This window comes from Conger conger, chromosome 4, assembly GCF_963514075.1.
Source record: "Conger conger chromosome 4, fConCon1.1, whole genome shotgun sequence".
NCBI lineage: Eukaryota > Metazoa > Chordata > Actinopteri > Anguilliformes > Congridae > Conger > Conger conger.
Genome location: NC_083763.1, coordinates 36,694,633 through 36,718,680, shown reverse-complemented (window position 1 = coordinate 36,718,680; position 24,048 = coordinate 36,694,633). Strand labels below are relative to the sequence as shown.

Sequence of the window (24,048 nt, the reverse complement as noted above, 5' to 3'; positions counted from 1 at the left end):
TTTTGGCCTGGGAGAGACCTTTCTGATGCAGTATAACTACCTTGTCTTGTTGCTGTGCTCAGTCTTGCCATGGTGTATGTCTTCTGACATTAAACTGTCTTCAGCAAACTCACCTTGGAAGCGGAGTTTGGCTGTTCCTAACCCCAGTTTTAACCCTCCTACCCAGCTGTTTCTGTTTCAGATGATCATTAGCTCCTGTTTAGTATAATTAGTTAATAACACATGTGACTTATATGCCTACAAGTGTACCTAGAAGAAATGATGCTGGTTTGAAGGCAAAGGGTGGTCACACCAAATATTGATTTGATTTCGATTTTTCTTCTGTTCACTCACTTCTCATTTTGTTAATTGATAAAAAATAAACTATTAACATTACTATTTTTGAAAGCATTCTTACTTTACAGCATTTTTTCACATCTTCCTAAAACATTTGCACAGTACTGTGTATGTATTTATTCAAGGGAGCGGAATGCCGTTATCCATTGAAAAGCTAGTCTTGTAAAAATACACAAACTGTATAAAAATTATATAAATGATAAATGCATGCATAAATATTTTGTAATGTTAATACAACCTTGTTTGGAATTCCTATATCGCAATGATTAATTGGTATTCCAAGATTACGTGGCTTCTTGGATTCAAACCTAACTTTACTATGGATAGGGTGAATTCAGGTAATTTGGGACACATTATGTAAATTTAGTCTGCCCTCACCACCATAGCCATAACACTGAACATTTTTACAATACTCATGTTCTTAGCTATTCTAATATAGATGCTACATTTTTATATGTGAATGTATAGCAAACTATTTTGTAATATAAAAAAAACTCTGAAATCTGTTTTTTAGTTCGCGTTTTGTAATTTAGGACACTACATTAGATAATTTGGGACACTGCATGAATGCATAGACACAAATATACTTCACTTAACCTATAGATCATTATGCAAGCATCAGACATTTCCAAATACTTTCTACTGTTAATGTGGAATATATTATATGATATTTCCCATACTCTGCAAATCTGGGAGGAAAAAAGAAAATCTGAATCATTCTTAAATTGTCCCATTCCTTGCAATGGGCTAATTTTAATAACAAACACACACACACGCACACGCACACACACACGCACACATATGCACACACATCAACAATTTTTTTTCAGTTGTGTAGAGCATCACATTTCAAATCCATTCACTTAAAAACTATTTAAAAATTAATAATCCCCCCCCCCCCATCATTCTTATCACCTATTAAACAGGTGTAACAATTAAGGCTAGTAACATTTTAGGTTGTTTACAAAAACAGGTGTTTTACAATGTAAAAATGAGGGCTAGTAACATTTTAGGCTGTTTACAAAAACAGGTGTTTTACAATGTAAAAATTAGAGCTAGTAACAGGTTGAGCTGGAATTATAGGTTGCGAACCCGGCTGGATTGTACCAAAAATGCCCTAAGTTCCACCTCTGCCATTGCTTTGACTCTGGTAAAAAGCATATTATACACAAGATTAAATAAATTTATTTACAAGCACTCAAATGTCAGTCATGTTCTATGTTGCTAATTTGTACAAACTACTTTTTTAATGTCCCAAATTACCTGAAACCATGTGGTCCAAATGACCATAAACATGAAGGTAATTTGGGACAGTTTCAAAATGATAAAATGTTACAAATTTAAACATTATATTCAAATTTTTTAAATGTATTTTCTTGCATTAAAATGTCATACTTAGATATACATCATAATAAGACAGGCTGTATCATGCATGACATTTTCATCATCTTAACAAATAACAGGTTCCATTGCTATGTCCTTCTACTTCATGTATCCTGTCTCCTGCCTACTTCCTGGGTGACCGTCATCATGCCCACCTCAGTGAGGTCACATTATAAATGCTACGTGATCATGATCATTTAGTTTGTGAGGCCTTTGACGTGAAAATGCTGAATGACAGTTATTAGTCAAGAGGAAAAACTCAAAACACTGTCCCGAATTACCCAATATCCCAAATTACCTGAATTCACCGTAGTTTCTCGTCCTTTAACTGCTGCAATAGATTTTATCAACAAAAGAACAGTTGCCATCAATGCAAGATATACATTATCTGTTATCATTAAAAAAATATAAGATACTTTCCTTGCAGTAAAAGCGAGTATAGGAGTGTGACAGTTTTGTTTTCTTGAAAGGCTCTTCTACAACATGAACATTTAAAAAAAAGTTTGAATAAGCCCTATAATTATAATGATCAATGTCTAACATGTCTATTTAGTCAACCTATTGAATTAAGGTAGATGACAATAAACAATTGGCTGAGTGTTATAAACACATTTGTCATGTAGGCTGTAGCCTACGTGTAGTCAGTTTCAGGTTTCCACAAGGCACAGGTTTAAGTTTGCAAAATAAACTGGTGAGTAGATGGGATCATTTACCTATTTTTGGGAAGCGAAATTATCATAGAGTTGAATGCATGCTAGCTTTTACAGCTTAGAGTGGCTCCACTTGTAGCAAAATACAGAAAAAGAAAGACTGCTACTGCAGCCTGTTGCACTAGTATAACGTATATTTTATGAGAGCAATACATATCAAAGAGAAATCGTGTTAAGGTAGTCCAAAGCCCATAATGAATTGCCAGCTAGAATAGTTGTTAGCCTACAGGCTGTAGGCAGCCGTAGAATAATTTAGCCATCATACATATTACAGTACTTGACGTTGAAGGGCACGAGACGCGAATAGTGATTTGTTTTTTAAATGTGTGTGATTGGTCTGAATATAGACACATCACGAAATATAGTCACATCACGGAACATCCAAACTTTCCCCTATACAAAGTATGGATGTTCAACCTACATTACATTACATTAAGCCTTTGTTAAGCAAATGTTACTTTGCATGTGAGTCATGAATATGCCAAACCATTAGGCCTACTCATCAGCCACAACATTAAAACCACCTGCTTAAATTCACGTTCATGATGACGTCTATCTTAACAGATGCTCCAGGGCCTGTAGAAGGAGTAGATCCTATTCATCTTTATTTATTTATTTTTATATGAAAAATTCTACAGGTAATCATTTTGAATGGTTTAAATGGGTGGTTTTAATGTTGTGTTGGTGTATGTTTGAGTGTGTAATTCTTTAAGAATATTTTTTAAGGACTCTGCATCCCCTATTATTCTATTCATATTTCTTCTTGCAAATGAGCTAAGCATTGCTGCAATAATACAGTACCTAAGAAACCTGTGCTAATTCAGCAAGAAGTTACCACTTGCAAATACGAGACCCATCAACACAAAAATGTTTTGACAATAAAATCTTATTGTAACTAAGATCTACCAAGAAAATATTATCGTTTTTATAATTCACAAAAACGATTACTTGGGTGGTCAACAACAAACATGTTGCTTTTCCTAAATAGGGTATGTATTCATGGCCTTGGTTTAATGTTGGGAACAGGAGGGCAAAAGGGTAAAAAAAAACGCAAAAAAACAAATACAAAACATTTTAAGACCATTGAAAGTCTTCACAGTCATTGAAAGTATAAGGTAAAGGAGGAGCACTGACTAAGCAAACCTACACCTTCAAAATGGCCAATAGGAAAGCATTGCATTTTTTGAAGCCCAATGACAAAATTAACGCTAAAAAATGGCTTCTTCTTTTTTTCATTTGATGGGCAGATAATTCCTTTGGGTGGAACGCCCACCTGTAGAGACAACCCTGAGTCACAGTGATGAAAACACAGGGTAATGACATGAAGACAAGGATGAACCAATGAAAAGCTTTCATCAGAGCATTTTTTGGGAAATTAAAACATCGACAGTGGGTTCCAGAATTATTAGCACCCTTGATAAATGCATCATGCAAATACATTTTCGAACATGCATAAAGTCTTGCACTTTATTCATTATTCAATTAATTTATTGCCACCCCTTGTTTAATACTTTGTCAAAACACCCCTGGCAAAGAAGACAGGCACGAGAAGTCTCCTATAATTTTAATATATCTAATATATATAATATTTAATATATATAATATATAATCTTATAATATTTCAATAATTTGTTGGAAAACACTTTTGGAAGGATTTTTTTACCTTTCCTCCCTGCAGAATTTATCAGAATAATTGATCATATATTTGACAGTAGGTATGAGGTGCTTTGCCTTATATTGTTACAACTTCTGTCATAAGCTTTTGTTTACAGTTGTGCATTGTGGCTGGGTGCATGACTATCTTTATTGTTCTTCTGGGTTGCCCTAGCAGTTTCCATAATTGGCATTTGGCAGACACTCTTATCCAGAGCGATGTACATTTGATTAGACTAAGCTGGAGACAATCCTCCCCTGGAGCAATGCAGGGTTAAGGGCCTTGCTCACGGGCCCAACGGCTGTTCAGATCTTATTGTGAACCGGGATTTGAACTGCCAACCTTGCCTGTCCCAGTCATTTACCTTAACCGCTACACTACAGGCCACCGTATCGGTGCTTTCCGGTGCTTTTCTTTGAAAAGGCCGCCAGTTGTATTGTTTGAGGTAGCTCTTTGCGTGTGCAAGACTCGTGGATTGATGATTACTTTGACGTTGTGTATGACTGTATTTTTGTTTGACTTACGACTCATGTCTAGATTTTTTGATTCATGTACTGATTGGATTTTGTATAACACAATTGGTTCATGTTTTTCAACTCTGACTCTCACCTAGCCCCATTTGTTTTGTTTGCTGGTCGGATTTTGACCCTTGCTTCATCCTTTACTACTCTGATTCCTACCCCGCCATTTTTTGGTCCGTTTCATTCAGAACTATTTACTATTTAACCTAACAAGAGCCACCTGGGAAACAAGAAATACCTGTCAGTCACATGTTCTAATACTTTTGTTCACCTAAAAATGGGGTGGTCTGATACAAAAGGTGATATTTTGTAAGTTGTTTAACAAATCTAGATTAAAATACCAGGAAATAAAAGCTGAAATTGGGATCTGTTATCTCATGTACATCTTTTGACCTCAAAATCAATTGCCTTCAGTGTATAGCAAAAACAAAGGAATTGACTTTACTGTTCCAATTATTTTTAAAGGGAATGCATTTTTAGGACACAGTAGTTAGTCAAATTATCAAGTTACTAAGTCAGGCCTTAGTCATGTTATCATCTCTTGTTGGACCATATGACAATATATGAATGATATTGTCAGATATCCAATGAAGAAAAAATTTAAGATAAAGTTAGGCTTAAAAATGTAAACAGCAGCTGCTTAATAAAGCACACCGAATGTTACACAGTGCGAAGTAGGATGAAGGTAGTGTAGGATGAAGGTAGCCAGTAGGCAGTGAACTGCAATTTGGCAGTTTCCAAAATAAAGGGTAAGGTTACGACTATTATTATTATATTAGTTGTAGGCCTATATTATAGTATTATTATTATTGACAATAATTATCAGTGCTCCTATCAAGGGCAACTGTGCGAAGGCTAGTGTGATGTAACAGTCAAATTCTAGAATAGTTGTTGGATGCATAAAAAAATCTCCATTGTAAAAATTTTACTTATGGTATGCGCAAAAGGGTTAGATACTAAAAGCCCTCTCATACCTGAACTAAGGAAGCAATTGAACACAGAAACAACATTTGCCCCAAACATTATGGTGCCCTGAAATGGGGGATTACATATGGGAAGTGCTGTAATTTCTTCATGGTGAAACCAAAATGTATACAAATACCCTTTAATGAAAATTTAAATGAGAAGGACCGCAGGTCTTTTTCATTTTATTTATTAGCACAGACTCATTTTCGGCAAATGTTTTACATTAAAAAAAAATAATAATAATAATAAAAGATTCCCCTAAAACGGGTTTTGGAATTAATGGCAACCCTGGTTTAATACCAGGGATGAAAATATCCCTGGCAAAGATGACAGCCATGGATGTTTTCCTATAATTTGTGATAAAGTTAGGGAACACATTTGGAGGGATTTTTGACCATTTCTCCATGCAGAACTTTTCAGAATCATTGATATCCTTAGGGTATTGATGTTGTGGAGATGCTTCACTGTCAGTTGTCCAGTAACGCTATTTAAGATCAATGACACAATGAATTCAACAAATTACCAGGCAATCCTGGAAAAAAATCAGGTTGTCTCTGCTAGGAACGTAAGACAAATTATGAACTACCATAGGTAGATTGTCCAGCAGGACAATGATACCAAACATAAATCAAAAGCAATACAGAAATAGATTAGTCAAAAGAACATCCATGTTCTGCAATGGCCATCTCAGTCTTCACTTAAATCCCATCAAAAACCTGTAGTCTAACATGAAGAGTGGGGTCCATAAGTGCAAACCCAGGGATATCAATGATTCTGATAAGTTCTACATGGAGGAATGGTCAGAAATCCCCCCAAATGTGTTCTCTAACTTTATGAGAAATTATAAGACTGCCAGCTGTCATCTTTCCAGGGATGGTTGCACAAAGTATTATTTTTATCAAGGGGACCAATAATTCAGGAGCCCACTGTATATATAGGTCTCCTCTTTTTTTTTCTTTGGTCAGTACTGTTGGCCATTTTATTTGATTTTTTTTACACATGAGCGTGTGTATTTGTTTAGTGGCCTCCAAGCCTATGTCCCTCTCTTAATCAGCCCCTGACTCAGTTGGATTTGTGACAGATGGTGAAGCAGCACTATGGGAATCATCTGGCTTGAATCATGAGGAGATGGAAAGTGTCCAGATATCAGCTGACGGCAAGCCAAGTGGAGCACATTTAACACACAGTCTTGGAACGCAACACTGCACAAACTGGGTATGCTATACAAACCAAGTATAGAATGCAACACCAAGGGGTTTTTATTTTTTTGTTTTTTATTTTTACATGAGTGCCACTCAGGCTCCCAGGGGGCTTGGGGTGGGCAGAGTCTTTGCATTTTTTATACCACTTTAAGAGCTCTACAATGCTGCGAAATTTTGTGAGGGAAAAGAATGAAGTTATACTTTTTAAAACTGGATGCCAATTGGTAAATACAGCTTTCTAGTCGTGCTAAAATACTCTAGCCTATATAGAAACCGCTATGATGCGACACATCTGGTCATGTCAACTGTGTGTAAAATCTCTGCAGGTCACAAAGGAGAGCTTGGATCCCTGAGAGTAGCTCCTGTTAAAGGGCCACTTTGACTTTGGTTCTATGGTTCTTCAGAGCTAACTCTGTGTCTTCATACACTAGGCAGATTAATTTTCTAAAACAATGTTGGCTACATGTGACAAAAAAAAAGATTCTGGATTGCGCTGTGGTGCCTTGTCCTTTTCAGATGTTGCATGGCCCTTGTCAACAGTGTTGATACCCAGCGTTCCTTCCCCTGTTACGCTATCATCAATGGATGCTCATCAAAGACTCAAATCTTCAATGTACAGTAGGATTTAAAATAATAATAAAAACGGACACACAACTTTGTTTTATTTTAGTAATGCTCTATTTGTAGCAACATTTTGTTAAATTCAATGATAAAATTAAAGGCTATTTCTTCCCATGAGGGTCCAAATTAAGTGGTTAATGCGTCAATGCACAATGTACACAGCTGCCATCCTGGCCTGTATGCATTTCAATCCCTGCAATATTCCAACTAAAAGTATGCCCCTGCATGTGATAAAAACGTCTTTTTTGGAACCGTTCTATTAAGATTAAGTTCTATTATTTTTATTTATTTTGACCCAATCTTTGACAATGGGGATTTTGTGCAAATCTGACAATGGAAGAAACACTTTTACTTTTCTTTTTTTGTTGAAGAAAAAATTGCTTCACCAAACTTGAAATGCAAGTGCTGCCCACGGTCTTAAGCCATAAGCCATAGGTACATTGAACATGTAGAAGGATCATTAAATGGCAGTGTTACTGTTTTTAAGAGAATGCTGTGTCTACTGAATGTACTGAAAATGCTTGAGGAAAGACTGAATGATTTGTTGTGAAAGGTCTACATTAATTCAACACAGTCCCCATGGATATATTTTTGAGTTTGTAATTGCTCGAATAGGTACTGCTGGGCATTTATTTCTTGGTTTTTGCACAGTAACTACTTGTTTGCAGCAAATGTCATTGTAGAGTGTGTACACCGATCACATTAAAACCACTAACTGGTGAAGTGAATAACATTGATCATCTTCTTACCATAGCACCTGTCAAGGGGTGCGATATATTAGGCAGCAAGTGAACAGTCAGTTCTTGAAAATTAGCAAGCTTAAGGATCTGAGCGACTTTGACAGTTTCACAATATCAGTCAAGACTAAGCTAAACACTGAATGTTTGTTGTTGAGTCTTACTGTGCAGTGCTGTGCAGAATTCAGCCTCTGTCCGAGTATCGGAGCAGATGAGATGAAGAAAATAGCATGGAAAGAGGGTGCGTCGAAAAAGAGAGGGAAAAAAAGAAGAGACACCGAGGTGAAGAAGAAAGAGCGTGCCTTACTCTTATACGGGGAAAGTTTATTGCTCCTGCCATTTCGGGATTGGCTGAACCTAACTAGACGCCATGCGGAATTGTCCTGTGGGATTGTGGGAAATGTGGTCCCTACAATATTCTCTGGGATTTTGTTCAGAAGCCAAACACAGTAGTCAAGTGAAATTTCTACGCACTACCCAAATATCCTTCCTGCAATTGGTAGTTTACAAGTTCCCATCAATACACTGACTGAGAACGCACACACGTTTCTGTATAGAAATGGGTAGGCTACCACTCAGGCTATGACAATTTTTACTTTGTGCTGCCACTTACAGATATGCTATTAGATGCTGTGGTTAAATAAACTGGGAGCATACACAACAACTACATTTGAAGCAACTGTGATATGGGTTGCCGCTTCATCACAAGTGATGAAGGTGACAATGTTAGGTTTAATTTTGATACTACAAATAACAAAATATTACTATAAAGTGTAGGCTATATGGTATTAGGTGTACCAGGTGGACTCAAATAGTTCAAATAAAACAAACCCTTAAAATAAAAATGTTATTTTACAACGTACCAAATTTTTAAATCTGACTGCAAGATTCATTTTTACACCCTCTGGTTACCCTTTGAAATATCGGTGTCTGAAACCCATACTTTGCTGAGGAGTGCTAATGCTGTGCAAAAATCCAGAAGTTTGATAAAAAAGAGGACGCAGACGGATGAGAACAATAGGCAATTTACTGATTGCCTAACTGAACACTCTTGCGACATTGGTTTGAGGCTTGCAATTGCAATTTTATGTGAAACTCTCCAAAAAGTGCAGGAGAAATCTGTTGCATCTGGCAGATCTCCATTTGCACATCACAACATTTGTGAAACGAGTCCCAGCTTGTTAATGCAAATATTTAATCATGTGGCAACAAATAAATGCATGAAAGAATGCTGACATGGTCAAGAGGTTCAGCTGTTTTTTAGAACAAATGTCAGAATGGGGAAGAAATATGATCTTTACCTTGTAATGATTGTTGGTGCTAGACAGGGTGATTTGAAGAAACTGCTGATCTCCTGGGATTTCCACACACAACAGTCTCCAAAGTTTGCAGACAATGGTGCAAAAAGCATCCAATGAGCAGTTCTGTGGGAAAAATGCCTTGTTAATGAGAGGTATTACAACAGTGGTATGCAGAAGAGCATCTCTGAACACTGTATATGAATAAATATCAGTGGATATAACTTGGGTGGTCCTGTCGATCTTCCAGAATTGTTTTACGGGCAGCTCTGGGGCACTGTCTACCTCCAAGGGAATGGTGGAGTTTGAGGCCAACTTCCTGTTTTCCAGAGTGGATATGAGGGCTGGTGGAGATGATCATACTGGGAGATGGGAGAGGCCCTCCTTCCTTTGGCTACCACAGGAAGAGTCACCCTCTGTGGATGGGACCAGCCCCCAGGGAGAAGAGCCACAGCCGCCACTCTCACTGCAGAACTCAAACTCTGTCAGCATGGTATGAGTCCATCACATTGGTGGGGGTGTTAGGGTGTTACATCCATTTCACTCCACATTACAGTAAGTGTGCAGAATGAGCAGTTCCCAGGACCAGGCTGTCTTTTACATTTTTGTTTATGCACTTTCTCTAACTGCTCATATCCTGTATACCAGCAATCATTCAATCTGGACCTCAAATCCACATTGGGCCCTGGATCGGCCAGACTTTTTTCACACCTGACTCCCAGGTAAAGGGAGAATGGAAAACCAGCTGTTCACAGAGGAGACCTGTTGGCAGCAATAATTTTCATATCAGTCTTTCACATCGACGTGGAGGAATTATACCCCACTCTTTGCAGAACTGCTTTAATTCAGACAATTCCTTTTGGGTTGAAACCTTGACTCGGCCATTCCAAGTATAAGTGTGTTTCTTTTCAGCTGTTCCTTGAGGGCTGACTTCTCGTGTATGTTTTTGTGTGTAGGAAGACCCTTGTTTGACATCACCTCACCAGTCCAGCCTGGACACACCCCTAGATCGGCATGCCTCGGGGAGGAGCTCCAAATGCTCCTCCCTCTCACTGGATCTGAATGCCAATGAAGACCGCATTTCAGAGCGCAGAGAATCGGAAAGCCCCGAGGAGGGTGAGTTAACAAAACAAACAGATCAAGACTAAACAAACCACAAGCAGGATAGGTGGGAGGCAGTCACACTGTTTATAGGTGTGCATTATTATAATGCAAGGGCAACACTTTACATTTGTTAGGGGAAGATGCCCTTTTTAACATTTCACAGGTGAGCATCGTCTGATGAAACAGATCCAGTAAAAAACAACAATAGCTATTCTTCAGTTTAACTTCCGTATTTATTTGCAAAGAAATGACAGAAAGTGAGAAAGCTTACCGGCTTTCTGATTTGAATCAGACACAGTATACACACTTTTCCTGAAGGGGGGGCTTTACCAAAACAAAAAGACATGAAGCTGGCCACGAACATTTATCAGTATTTTGTCTTCTGAATACCCCTTGTTGATCTTGCTGTAAGACCAGAATGTGCTAGCTGAGAGGCAGAGACATTAAGGTCAAAGGCTGTCTGTCTGCTGGAGAGAGACAGAGAAAGACTCATAGTAAGCACTTAATTCAGAAAGTGGTCTAATAGTAATAAGGATTATCACTAAAAGGTTATTTGTAATCATGTGATTGTCTTTATGTTAACAGACATTGTCAATTATAAACTATAAAATTATTAAACAATGTCAGTTTTGGGTATTTATCCCCCACCTGATGAAATTTACATTTCCACAATGTGAGCATTTTTTCATTTTATTACGTGTTCCTGGCAAAAACCAAATACGAGGATTTATCAAAAATGATAACAGCATCAAACCAGTGATAACATTGGTTATTGACATGAGCTTTATTTTCCAACATGCGGAAAGTAGTGCACTTTATTAACGATTCAATGGAATTAACAAAGGCTTACATTTTTCAAATAGAAAATATATTTCATTAAAAAGCAGGTTTCACAATTATTGGTACCCATGGTTTAATACTTTGTGCAAACACCCCTGGCAAAGATGACAGCCATTTAACAATAATTTGTGATAAGATTAGAGAACACATTTGGGAGGATTTTTTTCACCATTCTTCAATGTAGAACTTTTCAGATTCATTGATATCCTTGGGTTTGTACTTATGGACCCCCCTCTTCAGTTCAGACCACAGGTATTTGATGGTAAGTCTACTTTGGGGCGACATGGCTCAGGCAGTAAGAGCGGTCGTCTGGCAGTCGGAGGGTTGCCGGTTCGATCCCCCGCCTGGGCTATGTCGAAGTGTCCCTGAGCAAGACACCTAACCCCCAAATGCTCCTGACGAGCTGGTCGGCGCCTTGCATGGCAGCCAATCGCCGTCGGTGTGTGAGTGTGTGTATGAATGGGTGAATGAGAAGCATCAATTGTACAGCGCTTTGGATAAAGGCGCTATATAAATGCCAACCATTTACCATTTAATTTGTCTGCAGAAGAACTGTGGAAAGTCATCCAATATGTTTTGTTGATGCTGATGCCATTTTAAAGGAAAAGGGTGGTTACAACAAATCGTGATTTGTTTTAGTTTTTGACTATTCACTGCTCTTAATAGTACATATTAAAAACATATTGGTTTTATTGTCTGTATTTTTGAAGTTACAGTTATATTTATTTTTTATTTTATAGATATATATACACCTAAGACTTTTGCACAGTCAGTATATACACTCTTAGTGACCACTTTATTAGGTACACCTGTATACTTGTTAAGGCAATTATCTAATCAGCTGACTATGTGGAAGCAACCAATGCATAAAAGCAAAAAAAAAAAAAAAATCATAGAAAAGAAAGCCTAATGAAGTGGCCACTGAGTGTGTCTATATATATATATATATATATATATATATATATATATATATATATATATACAGTGGTGTGAAAAAGTGTTTGCTCCCTTCCTGATTTCTTTTTTTTTTTTTTTTTGCATGTTTGTCACAATGCAATGTTTCAGATCATCAAACAAATTTAAATATTATTTATTTTTATCTCCCTTAATAATAAAAACCTTCATTTAAAAACTGCATTTTGTGTTTACTTGTGTTGTCTTTGACTAATATTTAAATTTGTTTGATGATCTGAAACATTTAAGTGTGACAAACATGCAAAAAAAAAAAAAAAAAAAAAACAATCAGGAAGGGGCAAACACTTTTTCACACCACAGTATATAACAGATAGGTCTGTTCCATTGTCTCAATTGGTCCCTTTGCTTTCCAGCCATGCCACTATCCACGATATATGCATGGCTAAATGGAATGTTCACATATCTTTTAATATTGCTTGTTTCTTGATTACCGTTCTCTACTTTATAACCAAAATGATCCTAATGAAATTATCCATCATTTTGCTGCTAGTAGCCTGCTAGTAGTGATTTTAAAGTGTCCTTTGGCAACATCCTCAGATTGAAATACCAGCAGTTATCTGGCAGTGTCCAGATAAATGTCAACAACAAATGCAAATAACTTGTGTTTCAGTGTCATCAGGTGTAACGTAAACTAGCAAGCAAGTGTAGTGCAGTGGAGATACATTATTACAATAGCTTTGCTTAGCTAAGGTTAGTGCAGTGGGGATATATTATTGCTGGCCAACCTTTGCTATACCGTTTCTTAGCAACCAATAAACTGTTCAGCAGAATACATTTACCATAAAACCTAGTTCCATTAAAAATACATTCATTTAAAGTTTGTCTTTCTTTTGTGAAATTTTGAAAGATAAAGGTGGTAACCATTGTATAAAAGTGTTATGGAATGAGAATCTGTGATATATCACGGATATTGGCACGGCTAGGGGGTGTAACGGCACTCCGTTTCGCATCGTGCCTAACCACCCCAATATCCATGATATACCACGGATTCTCGTTCCATAAAGCTTAAATATATATACACACACACACACACACACATTGCTTGTTCTACACTAATGGTTTGTCTCTTCTTAGAGGAGCATATGCCGCTGCAGGCCCAGGGTCGGCTCTATGTGAATCGTGTCTTCCACATGAGTGCAGATAAGATGTTTGAGCTGCTTTTCAGTGACTCTCTCTTCATCCGTCGGTTCATGGAGGCCAGGAAAATTACAGGTAACTCCTTACCCGCTTCCAAAATGACCCCTCCTCCTTCAGCTAATCTTCTGCTCACTATCTATGTTTTTAATACTCCAAAACATGAGAATCAGAGTACTTTTCTGCTCTGTCATCTGTTTGTATTTGCTTCCGTGCATGTGTGTCATCAGGTGCAACGTCCACTCCTTGGCAGAGAGATGGCAGTGGCTCTCTGAAGAGAACTCTGAAGTACACAATCACCATTACCAACCCCCTGGTAGGCAAATTCTCTACAGCAACAGAGATGCAGGTAAGCTGATGGATACCTCCTGCAGGTATCTCTGAAGTCACAGAAGTGTTTCTGTGAGTCTACATTCACTCTCTTTCCCTCTCTCAGACTCTGCACAAGGACAGCCATGAAGGCCAAAACTACATGGTTGATGCAGAAGTGTACACACACGATGTTCCATACCATGACTACTTCTACACATTCAATCGCTTCTGTATCATACGCAACTCCAAACACAAATGCCGTCTCAGGTAAGAATATTATGACTGTATGCACACCCTGAATGAGTAGATGAGAGACTGACAGCGACTGAGAGTAAATGAGTGAGTGAGCAGATGTGTGACTGAGAGTGTGTGTGCAAGGCAATATGTAAGGACCAGAATGTAAAAGTAAGCATGGGAGCGAGATGCAATGGGTATGTCCCTGCCCAAACGTGGGCATTAAAAAAGGGAGAGTAATAAAAAAAAAACTGTAAAAATATGATTGCAAAACAAAGGAGTACACAATACATCAAGAAATTCCGTTTTCTGACACAAGATTGTCTCAGCCTGGGCAGGGACAGTGGGCAGTCCCCCCTCTCCTGCCTCATCCTTCGTTTCTCTCTGCAATCACTCCTCCCAGCACAAGCAGTAGCTTAGTAGTGAGAGAAGAGAGTTGCAGTTTGTGTCGAGTATTGGAAGTTGTGCGCTATTGAGTCAGTTTGGAGGTAAATGGATGCTAACTCTGCATCTGACCCTGAGGATGAAAACATTGAAGTTGACCCTGGCTTTGACTCTGGCAATGGCATTGAAGCTAACCCTGCATCTGACCCTGAGGATGAAAACATACCATACTTGCCTGTTGAGATCCTAACCAAAATTATCAAGTTGACCCTTGCTATGGACATTACTATGTTTGGCAGTTTCAATAGAGAGACATTTTCCTAGTATACACGTGTCTAGACCATATCTTTCCTGAATCATCAATGTCAGAGACTCTTTGGCTCAACAGCAGGACTTAAGTCGACAATGGGACAACCCAGGGGCTTCAGTATGCTGGACCTGGAGAGGCCCGAAGTCTGAGTCTGTGTAGGGACCGGGCCCGGAACCTGAAGTGTGAGAGTGTGGGAGAGCGGGGGCCTGGGCCAGAGTGGGCAGAGCAGGGGCCGGAGACAGTGCGAGGGCCGAAGACTGATCCTTCAGCAGAGGTGGCGCAGGGGCCGTAGACAGGTGCTTGAGCAGAGAGTGTGCAGGGGCTGGATACGGGTCTTGGGGCAGAGACGGCATGCAGGCTAAAGATGGGTCCTTGAGCGGAGACTGCACAGGGACTGAAGATGAGGCCTTCCACAGCGCTAGAGCAGGGGCCTCGGACAGACCCAGGGACGGTGTTGGAATGGATCCGGAGACAGAGCCATGGGTGGAGCTGATGCAGGGACTGGAGACAGGTCCTGGGGCAGAGCCAGCACTGGTGCTGAAGACAGGCCCTGGAGAAGATCAAGAGCCAGTCCAAAAAACAGGCAAAGTACCAAAACCAGGTAGTCAGTCCAAGCGGGGGAGAGGTACAGAAATCCACAATTAAAGTACAAATAGCCAGGCAGAGGTTGATAACAAAACACAGAACAGAATACCTCACGGGTAACTGGGCAGAGAACAGAGGCCAGAACAGGTGATTTGCTAACACAAGGAACAATAACTAGCAATGAAAAGAAAGAACAGGCAGACAAAATACAAAACTAATGAGGGACAATAAGGAACAGCTGAGACAAAATGGGAAGGAAATACAAAAAAGGAGTGGGGGGCTGAGACACTAATAGGGGGAAAACAGGTGACAGGAACTACAGGCTGACAGACTGAAAACTAAGGACAGAGAACTGGGACAAAAGGCATGGAGATGAAGTAGAATACAGAAAACGCATAGCAAAGGGAAAAACAACGGGAAAGGCCATGGATGTGACACAAACCTGCCAGTTACAGCCTCTGGATTATTTGAACATGGCTTTCTTTCACCTATCTCCAACGTTATTTTATCACTGGAACACAAAGATAGAGCCCAGTCTGTTTGTTTTGGATTGATGTTGAATGTTTCTTGCTTGTGCTCAGGATTAGCGTTGTGTTTTTTTGTGTTCAGGGTCTACACAGATGTGAAATATAAGAAGCAGCCATGGGGTCTAGTGAAGTCGTTTATCACAAAGAACTCCTGGAGTGGCCTGGAGGATTACTTTCGCCATCTGGGTGTGTTTCAGTGTGTTTCTTGCACATGTCTTCCTCTGACTCTGTATCTGTGTATCTCTATCTAACTCTGTAACTGTGTGTTTCTGCGAAACTGAAATACAGGATTCTTGGATAATAATATTAATAACGATAATAATAATAATAATAATAATAATAATAGTTATAGTTATTATGTTTTTTTATTATTATTGTTGTTATTATTCTTGAAAAAGATTATAATAATTCAAAGCCATTTTGAATGAAGGTTGGATACTGACCTCAATGTCATTAATGTGTAGCACCTACCTGGGTGATACAAACCAAGAATTTTGTACCTGAATGCTTACCCACATACAGTATTAGCTCAAGTAGAGATATAGGCCATTATTCACCCAGTTAAACTGTGGAGTGATTATGTGTCAGGTTGAGAGAGGTAGCTTGGTCCTTTTTTCTGGACACTGGGGAACCCCCTAATCTTTGCAATAAGTACTGTGGAACCTTTAATATGATAGTCAGGACCAATGTTTAAAGTTTCACTCAAAAGATGGCATAATTGGAGGCCTTGGGGACTATTTGGCCAAGATAGCCTGACCCAGCAACACTGTTTCCATCAGCAACATAGTCTTCCAAACCTGCAAATGGACGGTATTCTCAGTACAGCTGATATAATTGTACAGCTGATATAATTATGCAGCTATAATATTTCTGCCATGGAATACATTTAGACCTAGAATTTTGTCTCGTCTTTGTGTGGGTATCTTGGCGAGGGAAAACAGTTGGGCCTCAGTTTTGCAAAAGTTGCTTACTGTCTGGAATCTCCCCAAGCATCCCATATAGTGATTATAGCTGTGTCTGAAAGCTCTGCTCTACTGCTGCAGGGAGTTCGTTAGCCACTAAATCACAGATAGCAGCCAGCTCTTTCAAGAGGAACCCATGTCGTTGCTGCATAATTATTCTTTAAATCTGACTATCCATAAAACACAATTTAATGTGCTATGGCCCATTAAGTGGATGTATAATGGTGTGGTATGTGTGTAGGGTTGTACCTGTGCTTTATGTTAAATGGCTCTAAAGTGGTTATATTTAGTGTGGTGAACTGGTTGTGTTGATTGTGCTTACTGACTCCTTCCAGAGACAGAGCTTCTCGAGGAGGAGGCAGAGCTGACCTCAGGGGGCGGGGACTCAATTAAGATCAGTGCCCTGCGTCGCCGCCGGAGAACCTACAGCCGTTCCATCCCTGAACACCTCAAACAGAGCAAGCAGTACAATACGGATACAGAGCACCGCGGAGAGAGCCTATCAAGTCAGATAAACGCAGATGCTCACAACACATATATACTCATACATGCACAAACACACACATGTGCACACAACCACCCTCACGTATACACCAGGGTTCTCTCCAGAATTCTTAATTATTCAGCAGAGTCGTACGTGGGCCCTGTCTTCAAAGTGGATACGTAGGCAAAGGGTGGGGGGGGGGGGGTGTTTTGGACATTATAGAGGAGGTCAGCGGAGCTTTTGCACCTTACCTGCATTCAGGGGCATTAAAACCACCCTCCAAAAAACCTTCAGACAATAAGCGTTAAGAACCAGAAATCATTTACTCTAAAATTTATTTTCTGTAAACAAATTTCAAAAAGAAAATTAATATTAAAAGTGGAGGATTCATCTCTCACTTCATGGTTTTCGACTTGATTTGGGTCTAGTATTCGGACCCCTTCACTTTTTGCGTTTTTTTGTGTTGTAGATTTAATTTAAATTGTAATTTTTGACCATCAATCTACACTCATAACTCATGATGATGAAGTCTTATAATATTAGAAATCAAAAACTTAAATCTCTCATTTATATAAGTATTCAGACCCTTAATTCAGTACTTTGTAGAAGCCCCTATGGCATTAATTACTGCTTCGAGTCTTCTTGGGCAGTTTATCCCATTCTTTCTGGCAGATCCTCTCAAGCTTTGTGAGATTGGATGGGTATGTGTCCTGCCATCTTCAGGTCTCTCCACAGATGTTCTATGGGGTTTAAGTCTGGGCTTCGGCTGGGCTACTCAAAGACAGTCAGAGACTGGTCCTGAAGCCACTCCAGCGTTGTTTTGGCTGTATGCTACGGGTCATTGTTGTGCTGAAAGGTGAACTGTCGCCCAATCTGAGGTGCACTCTGGAGCAGGTTTTGTTTAAGGACCTCTCTGCATTTGGCTGCATTCTTCCTTCCCTCAATTCTGACCAGTCTCTCTGTCCCTGCCCCTGAGAAGCACCCCCATAACTGAAATAACGTGCTGAACCATAGTGACAGTAACTAGTGTTTAAAAAAATCGCTGCTGCTAGTAAAGAATATGTGTAGGCTGAATGCATTGATATGCTCTTTTAATCACTTTTGCCCATCGAGAAATACATGCTTTTTGCCTTTAACAGAACATTGTTAGAAACAGAGCATGCTCAACTGGCATTGCTAAAATAATAAAAACAATTGTTGTGTGTTTGTTTTCATTAGTTATTATCCTAAACAAACATGGAAAAGCAACAGGGAAAGACTTCTGTGACAAACAACCAGCCATAAAAATAATTGTGCTTCTGGGAGAAATTAAGATATTCAATGCACCAAACACACATTTTGACTGTACAGTTCTGCCTAATTCGCAAAATTAGGTTTGTCGGCAGTCCCATTAGCCTTGTAAATAAGTAAATAAGATGGCAGACTGCAACCACACAAGCTTGTGCCTTTCTAAGCTATGTCTAATTTGCCACATTGTCTAATCAAGTTGGCGACACATCTCAAGGATAAATTTGGAGTGCCACAGCCAAGGGTCTGAATACTTATGTAAATGACAGTTTGCAGTTTTTGATTTTTAATATTAATATTTGCAAATATTTTTTTAAAACATGTTTTCACTTTGTCATTATGGGATATTGAGTGTAGATTGATGGGCTACAACACAATTAAGTGGGCAAAAAGTTAAGGGGTCTGAATAATTTCGAAAGCCACTGTACTTGGTATGTGCCATGATTTAGATTTTCAGTACAGCAGAAAAAATGCTAAATATAAATATAAATATTTTGTTAGCCAAGGCCTATAGGTGTGAAAACCTTACAATAAATTTGCTTAGATATTAGATTTGTGAAAGAGCACAAATTACACATATAGGCTAGATAGATAGATAGATAGATAGATAGATACTTTATTCATCCCGAGGGAAATTTTAGGCATTCAGTAGCTTATACATACACATGTATACACACAGATCTCACACACATGAAGATCAAAAGTTTAAAAATCTGAAATAAGGTGCTATGGTAATAAAAATAAGGTGCTATGTTAAATGAAATAAATGTGCAATCAAATAAATGTGCAATCGTGGTAGTGCAAAAACTACAAAGTAAACAGTAAACAGGCTACCCTTTCTTTGTTTGGTTTTGTTGGCTACCGTAATTTCCTTTTAAAAAAAAAACATTATTTTGTGTAGGTTAATTTTATATTTCCCATCTGGCAACGCTGAATGGAATACCAAATGAAAACCATTGCGTCGCAAGCTAGTGAACTTTAAAAGGACAATTATATGTATGTGAAAATGAATTTTAGAAGTCAGATTTCTCTCCTGATTGTGAGTAGCTGGAGGGGCAACTATATACAGGTGACACCCGCTATTTTCTTTACACAGTAGTGTCAGTGAGGGAACAGATTGGCACAGCACCACTGTTACATTCTTTGAGGAGAACCCTGGACCCAGTAATATCACATTTATTTGTGTGTATTTGTTTATGCATTTGTGTATGCTGTAGGAGCTATGGATCTGAAGGGACCACACAGATGGAATATGACCAATATGACTATTGTGGCTGGTATGAGTCTCATGTGAGTTCCTTTACCTGTTTCTAAAAGCTGTGTGTGGTGTATACACTCACCGAGCACTTTATTGGGTATTTATTGGACTAATTTTACAGACTTTTACTTTTGAAGTAAAAATCTTCCTGATAAAGTGCTCGGTCAGTGTATATGCCAGTGTAGGCATTGCTATATTTCTTTTATTTTAAATTAAAAATGCACCCTAAAATGTACCCTAAAAAATTTGACTATTTGTACACTTGCATTTGCAACAATATATGTGCACAAGTGTATATGATGGCGATTGTGCACAGTTGTGTGTATATAGGTGTGTATGTATATGGAATCTTTCAGCAGTGTATGAATTACAATGTGTACTCACATTGTTGAATGTGTAGAGGTAACCTGTATGTTTCATGAAGTACAGGGCAGTCGTTAAGTATTTGGACAGTGGTACAATTTTGTTATTTTGGCTCTGTACTCTACCACATTGGCTTTGAAATTAAACAATTAATTTGAGGGTATTAACATCCATATTGGGCGATCTGTGTAGGAATGACATTCCTTTTTATACATACCCCCACCCATTTTAGGGTGCAAAAATGAATTGGCTAGTTGGCTTCTCAGCTGTTTCTGATTAGTCATGTGTATTCAAACTTGCAATAAAAAAGGGCTATAGAACACATTTTACAAAACAAACGAGTACACAAAACTTCAAGGAACATGTTTTCTGATGCAAAAAATTGTCTGAGCCTAGGCACCCACAGTGGTTTAGTCCCCCTTCCCCCGCATCATTTCTTCCTCTGCAATCACTCTGCCCAGCACAAGCAGTAGCCTAGCACTGAATAAAGAGAGTTACAACGTTCCAAATTAGCTTATGGACTAAGAACTAGCTGAAGTGTCGCTAACCAGCCCACATACAGTATCACAACTGTGGCATCATTATTGCTAACATCAGCTAATGCACATTTCATTGTTTTACATTCATTAGCTATCCATCCAAACATGCATTCTTTTTGAAAATATACTTGCGGCATTCATGGTTGCTTTGAAATGTAGCTGCCCGCTGTCTGGTCTGATTTTCTTTCTCTTTGTTTAAATGGGAAGAAACAGCCTGAGGTCTTCCAGCTCACGAAGCAGAACTATAAATACAGCAATAATGAAGGGAGGGGGAAATTATGTTTTTCAATCAGCAGTAACACAAACTAATCTTGTTGTTAGTAATGTTTACACAGGTAGCCCACAACAGCACAAAACAAAAGTACTTATGTAATATAAGGTGGGAAATTACTTCATGACAAAACTGATTTAGTGGAATTTTAAGATAAGTCCCCCAAATCTTTGAGTTGAAATGGCAGGAAATTGCATCATTATTTTCATAATTGTATGATAATGTTATCCTTTCGCCCCAGTCTGTTGGTTCTGATGGTTCTGAATCTTGGCCTATTCTTCAAACTGTGGGCGATGGAGGATGTAGCACACAAAATGTACCTGAGCACCAAGCAACACATACGGGAAAAGATGGAGTCGAGGTGAGGCCCATCCACTTTCACCTGGACCTTTGTCCTGTGGGTGTAGCCATGTTTTTGGGAGGTGGTGCATCTGTGATTAATCGCTCTACATGCCTACAGCTTGAACCCTGAGCTGGGCTCCAGGAGCAGGGACGAGACTCAGCTTTTAAAGACTGTGCTCCAAGACTCTATACACTTGCTAGAACAGGTGAGTCTGTAATGAGTGATAGGTGTGTTACCTGTGCCATGTGCGTTGAATGTGTTACCAGACCCCTCTCTCCTCCACAGCTGCGCAGCTCTCTGAAGGCACTACAGAGGAACTTTGAGGTGTACAACAGAACTGCTCTGTGAGCTGCACAGGTCTCTCCGGGCTCCAGGCAGCCAGAGAGGTTATTTCAGTGACGTCCCTCTGGAGATGTTCTGTTTCCATGCTTCTGCCATATGGTTACAGGCAGTTCTTTTAAAACTGTACTTTATACTGTGTGTGTTCAACCTGATATCATTGGGGTGCTTGGGTCCATGTCAACTCATTTATGAAGTTTTTCTCTCTGAATAATATTGCAGCAATACAATGTGACAATTGGCAAACCTGACAATGTGATAGCAATAACAGTCAGTGTGCTGATATTTACAGTTCTGTATCTGCATTTGTGTCCTTGTTTGTATGTGTATATGAGTTTGAGTGTGTGTAAGGACCTTGGTCACATGCAGCACGTTTCTCTCTTGTTACCATGTTAATTTCGAGTTAATTTCTAATCTAGATGAGAAAATGTTCTTTATTTTCTTCTATGAAAATTTTATGTAAATTTTGTTTCAGGTGGTTTTTAACCATGTTTATCATTTTAATATTTGTTTACTTTTTTAATATTTATCTTTGGAGTAATTCCTTAACTGAGTTTCTTGTATAAACTGATTTACTGTATTCTCTGAGAAGTTTAAAATTGTGCATTTTGGCAGTTTAAGCACATTTAGATTTGGGTGCATATTATGTGTGTAGGTGTAAGGGAACATGATGTATGCATGGAGCAGTTTGAGGGTGCTTCCCATGTTAGATCAAACGAGCATATACAAACTGATTTAAGTCCATTTTATCCACACTAATTTTAAGCACAGGAAAAGGTAGACAATCTAGTGTGCCCCATCAATAATTGTGTGTAACTACAAGACTACAAGTGGGTTCAATAAAAATATTTTTTTGCATAGGATACTTAATTAGTGAAATATTTTTAATTATCTGTCAAAAATATCTGTCATCCAAATAGTTCTCTGTGACCTGATATCTGTTTTAAAACAGATTAATGGATTCAAATGTTGATTTGCATAGACACTCACTGAGCACTTTTATTATTAGGAACACCTGTACACTTACTTATTCAGCCAATCGTGTGGCAGCAGTGCAATGCATACAATCATTTAAGTGACTTTTACCGTGGAATGATAGTTTGTGCCAGAGTGAGACAGAGTGGTTTGAGTATCTCAGAAACTTCTGATCTTGTGGGATTTTTATGCAGAACAGTCTCTAGAATTTGCAGAGAATGGTTTGAAAAACAAAAAACATCCAGTAAGTAGCAGTTAATGAGAGGTCTGAGGAGAATGGCCCGATTGGTCAAAGCTGACAGGATGATGATACTACGCAAATAACCACACATTACAATAGTGGTATGCAGAAGTGGTATATCAAACCTCAAAGTGGATAGGCTACAGCAGCAGAAAACTTAATAGGTCTAAAAATAAGCCTAATAAATACCTAATAAGGTGCTCACTGAGTGTAAATGCCCATCCGAGGCTAATACAATTGTATAACCCTGTGCTGAAACCCAGGATAATTCAAAGAGAGTCTTTTAACCAAAGTTTTAAAGTTTTCAATCAAACAAAAGCAGATATTTATTTTGAGTCATCATTCTTTTTTCCCATGATCCTTAGGTTCTGCCGAGTTAAACGCACCAACCCACATCAATTTCCATTTTGCTACTTTGAATGTTTTGAAAAACTTGTTTTACATATTTTAAACATCTCCTCCTAGTATGTTGAACGGATCACCACTAAAATTTGGCTTACATCATTTTGAAGGCACTGTCACCAAAAGTTCAAAGATGGTTGCATGGTAAAAAACAGTATGGCCACTGTATTCAAACAAATTTGATGGCATAGGTGCCAAACAGGAAGTCAGCTGCATCTCCATGATGCTTTTTTTGTAATGCCAGAGAACAAGTGATTGTAAGTAGAGCAAGAGAAAAGAGAGGTAAAGCCCCTGGAGCAGTTTTTTTGAGTTCTTTCTCTTCATTGTTTAGAGACCCATCAGTAGTAAAAAGTCAGCATCACTATATGCCCATGAACCAGGTTCTAGTCAATGTGCGGTAGCAGTAAAAAAAAAAAAAAAAAGGCCAACAGGATGCTAGGATACATAGCCAAGAGTATTGAATATAAGTCTTAAGGAAGTTATACTCACCCTATACAATACTCGTTTGACTGCACTTCTGGGGACCGCACTTCTGGGAACCGCACTATGAGAAAGATATAGAGGCGCTGGAAGAGGCTCAGAGAAGAGCAACTAGATTGATTCTAGGTATAAAAGATAAGAGAGGATAGATGTAAGCTGCTTAATCTCTTTAATCTTAGTAAAAGGAGACTTGGGGGGGAATTGATTGAGGCTTTTAAATTCATTAAAGGGTTTAAGAAAGTGAACTATAGGTGATTATGCAAATATGCAA

General features: G+C 38.7%; 1 protein-coding gene across 4 annotated transcripts in view; it reads left to right on the top strand.

Annotated features, from left to right (window-relative positions):
- gramd1c (GRAM domain containing 1c) overlaps positions 1-22,542 on the top strand; it is a 28,565-nt gene extending 6,023 nt beyond the window's left edge. The window contains exons 2-13 of one of the 4 annotated variants that reach the window (XM_061237228.1): positions 6,652-6,785; positions 9,759-9,921; positions 10,385-10,544; positions 13,422-13,559; positions 13,712-13,830; positions 13,918-14,060; positions 15,916-16,019; positions 17,131-17,301; positions 19,784-19,856; positions 21,239-21,358; positions 21,458-21,545; positions 21,626-22,542. In XM_061237228.1, the coding sequence (XP_061093212.1) occupies positions 9,766-9,921; positions 10,385-10,544; positions 13,422-13,559; positions 13,712-13,830; positions 13,918-14,060; positions 15,916-16,019; positions 17,131-17,301; positions 19,784-19,856; positions 21,239-21,358; positions 21,458-21,545; positions 21,626-21,688 (1,335 nt within the window). In that variant the 5' untranslated portion in view covers positions 6,652-6,785; positions 9,759-9,765 and the 3' untranslated portion in view covers positions 21,689-22,542. Of the gene's footprint in view, positions 1-6,624; positions 6,786-9,678; positions 9,922-10,384; positions 10,545-13,421; positions 13,560-13,711; positions 13,831-13,917; positions 14,061-15,915; positions 16,020-17,130; positions 17,302-19,783; positions 19,857-21,238; positions 21,359-21,457; positions 21,546-21,625 lie in introns of all 4 variants that reach the window. The other 3 variants (XM_061237229.1, XM_061237227.1, XM_061237226.1) reach the window with 3 other exon arrangements.
- The last annotated feature ends 1,506 nt before the right edge of the window (positions 22,543-24,048 follow it).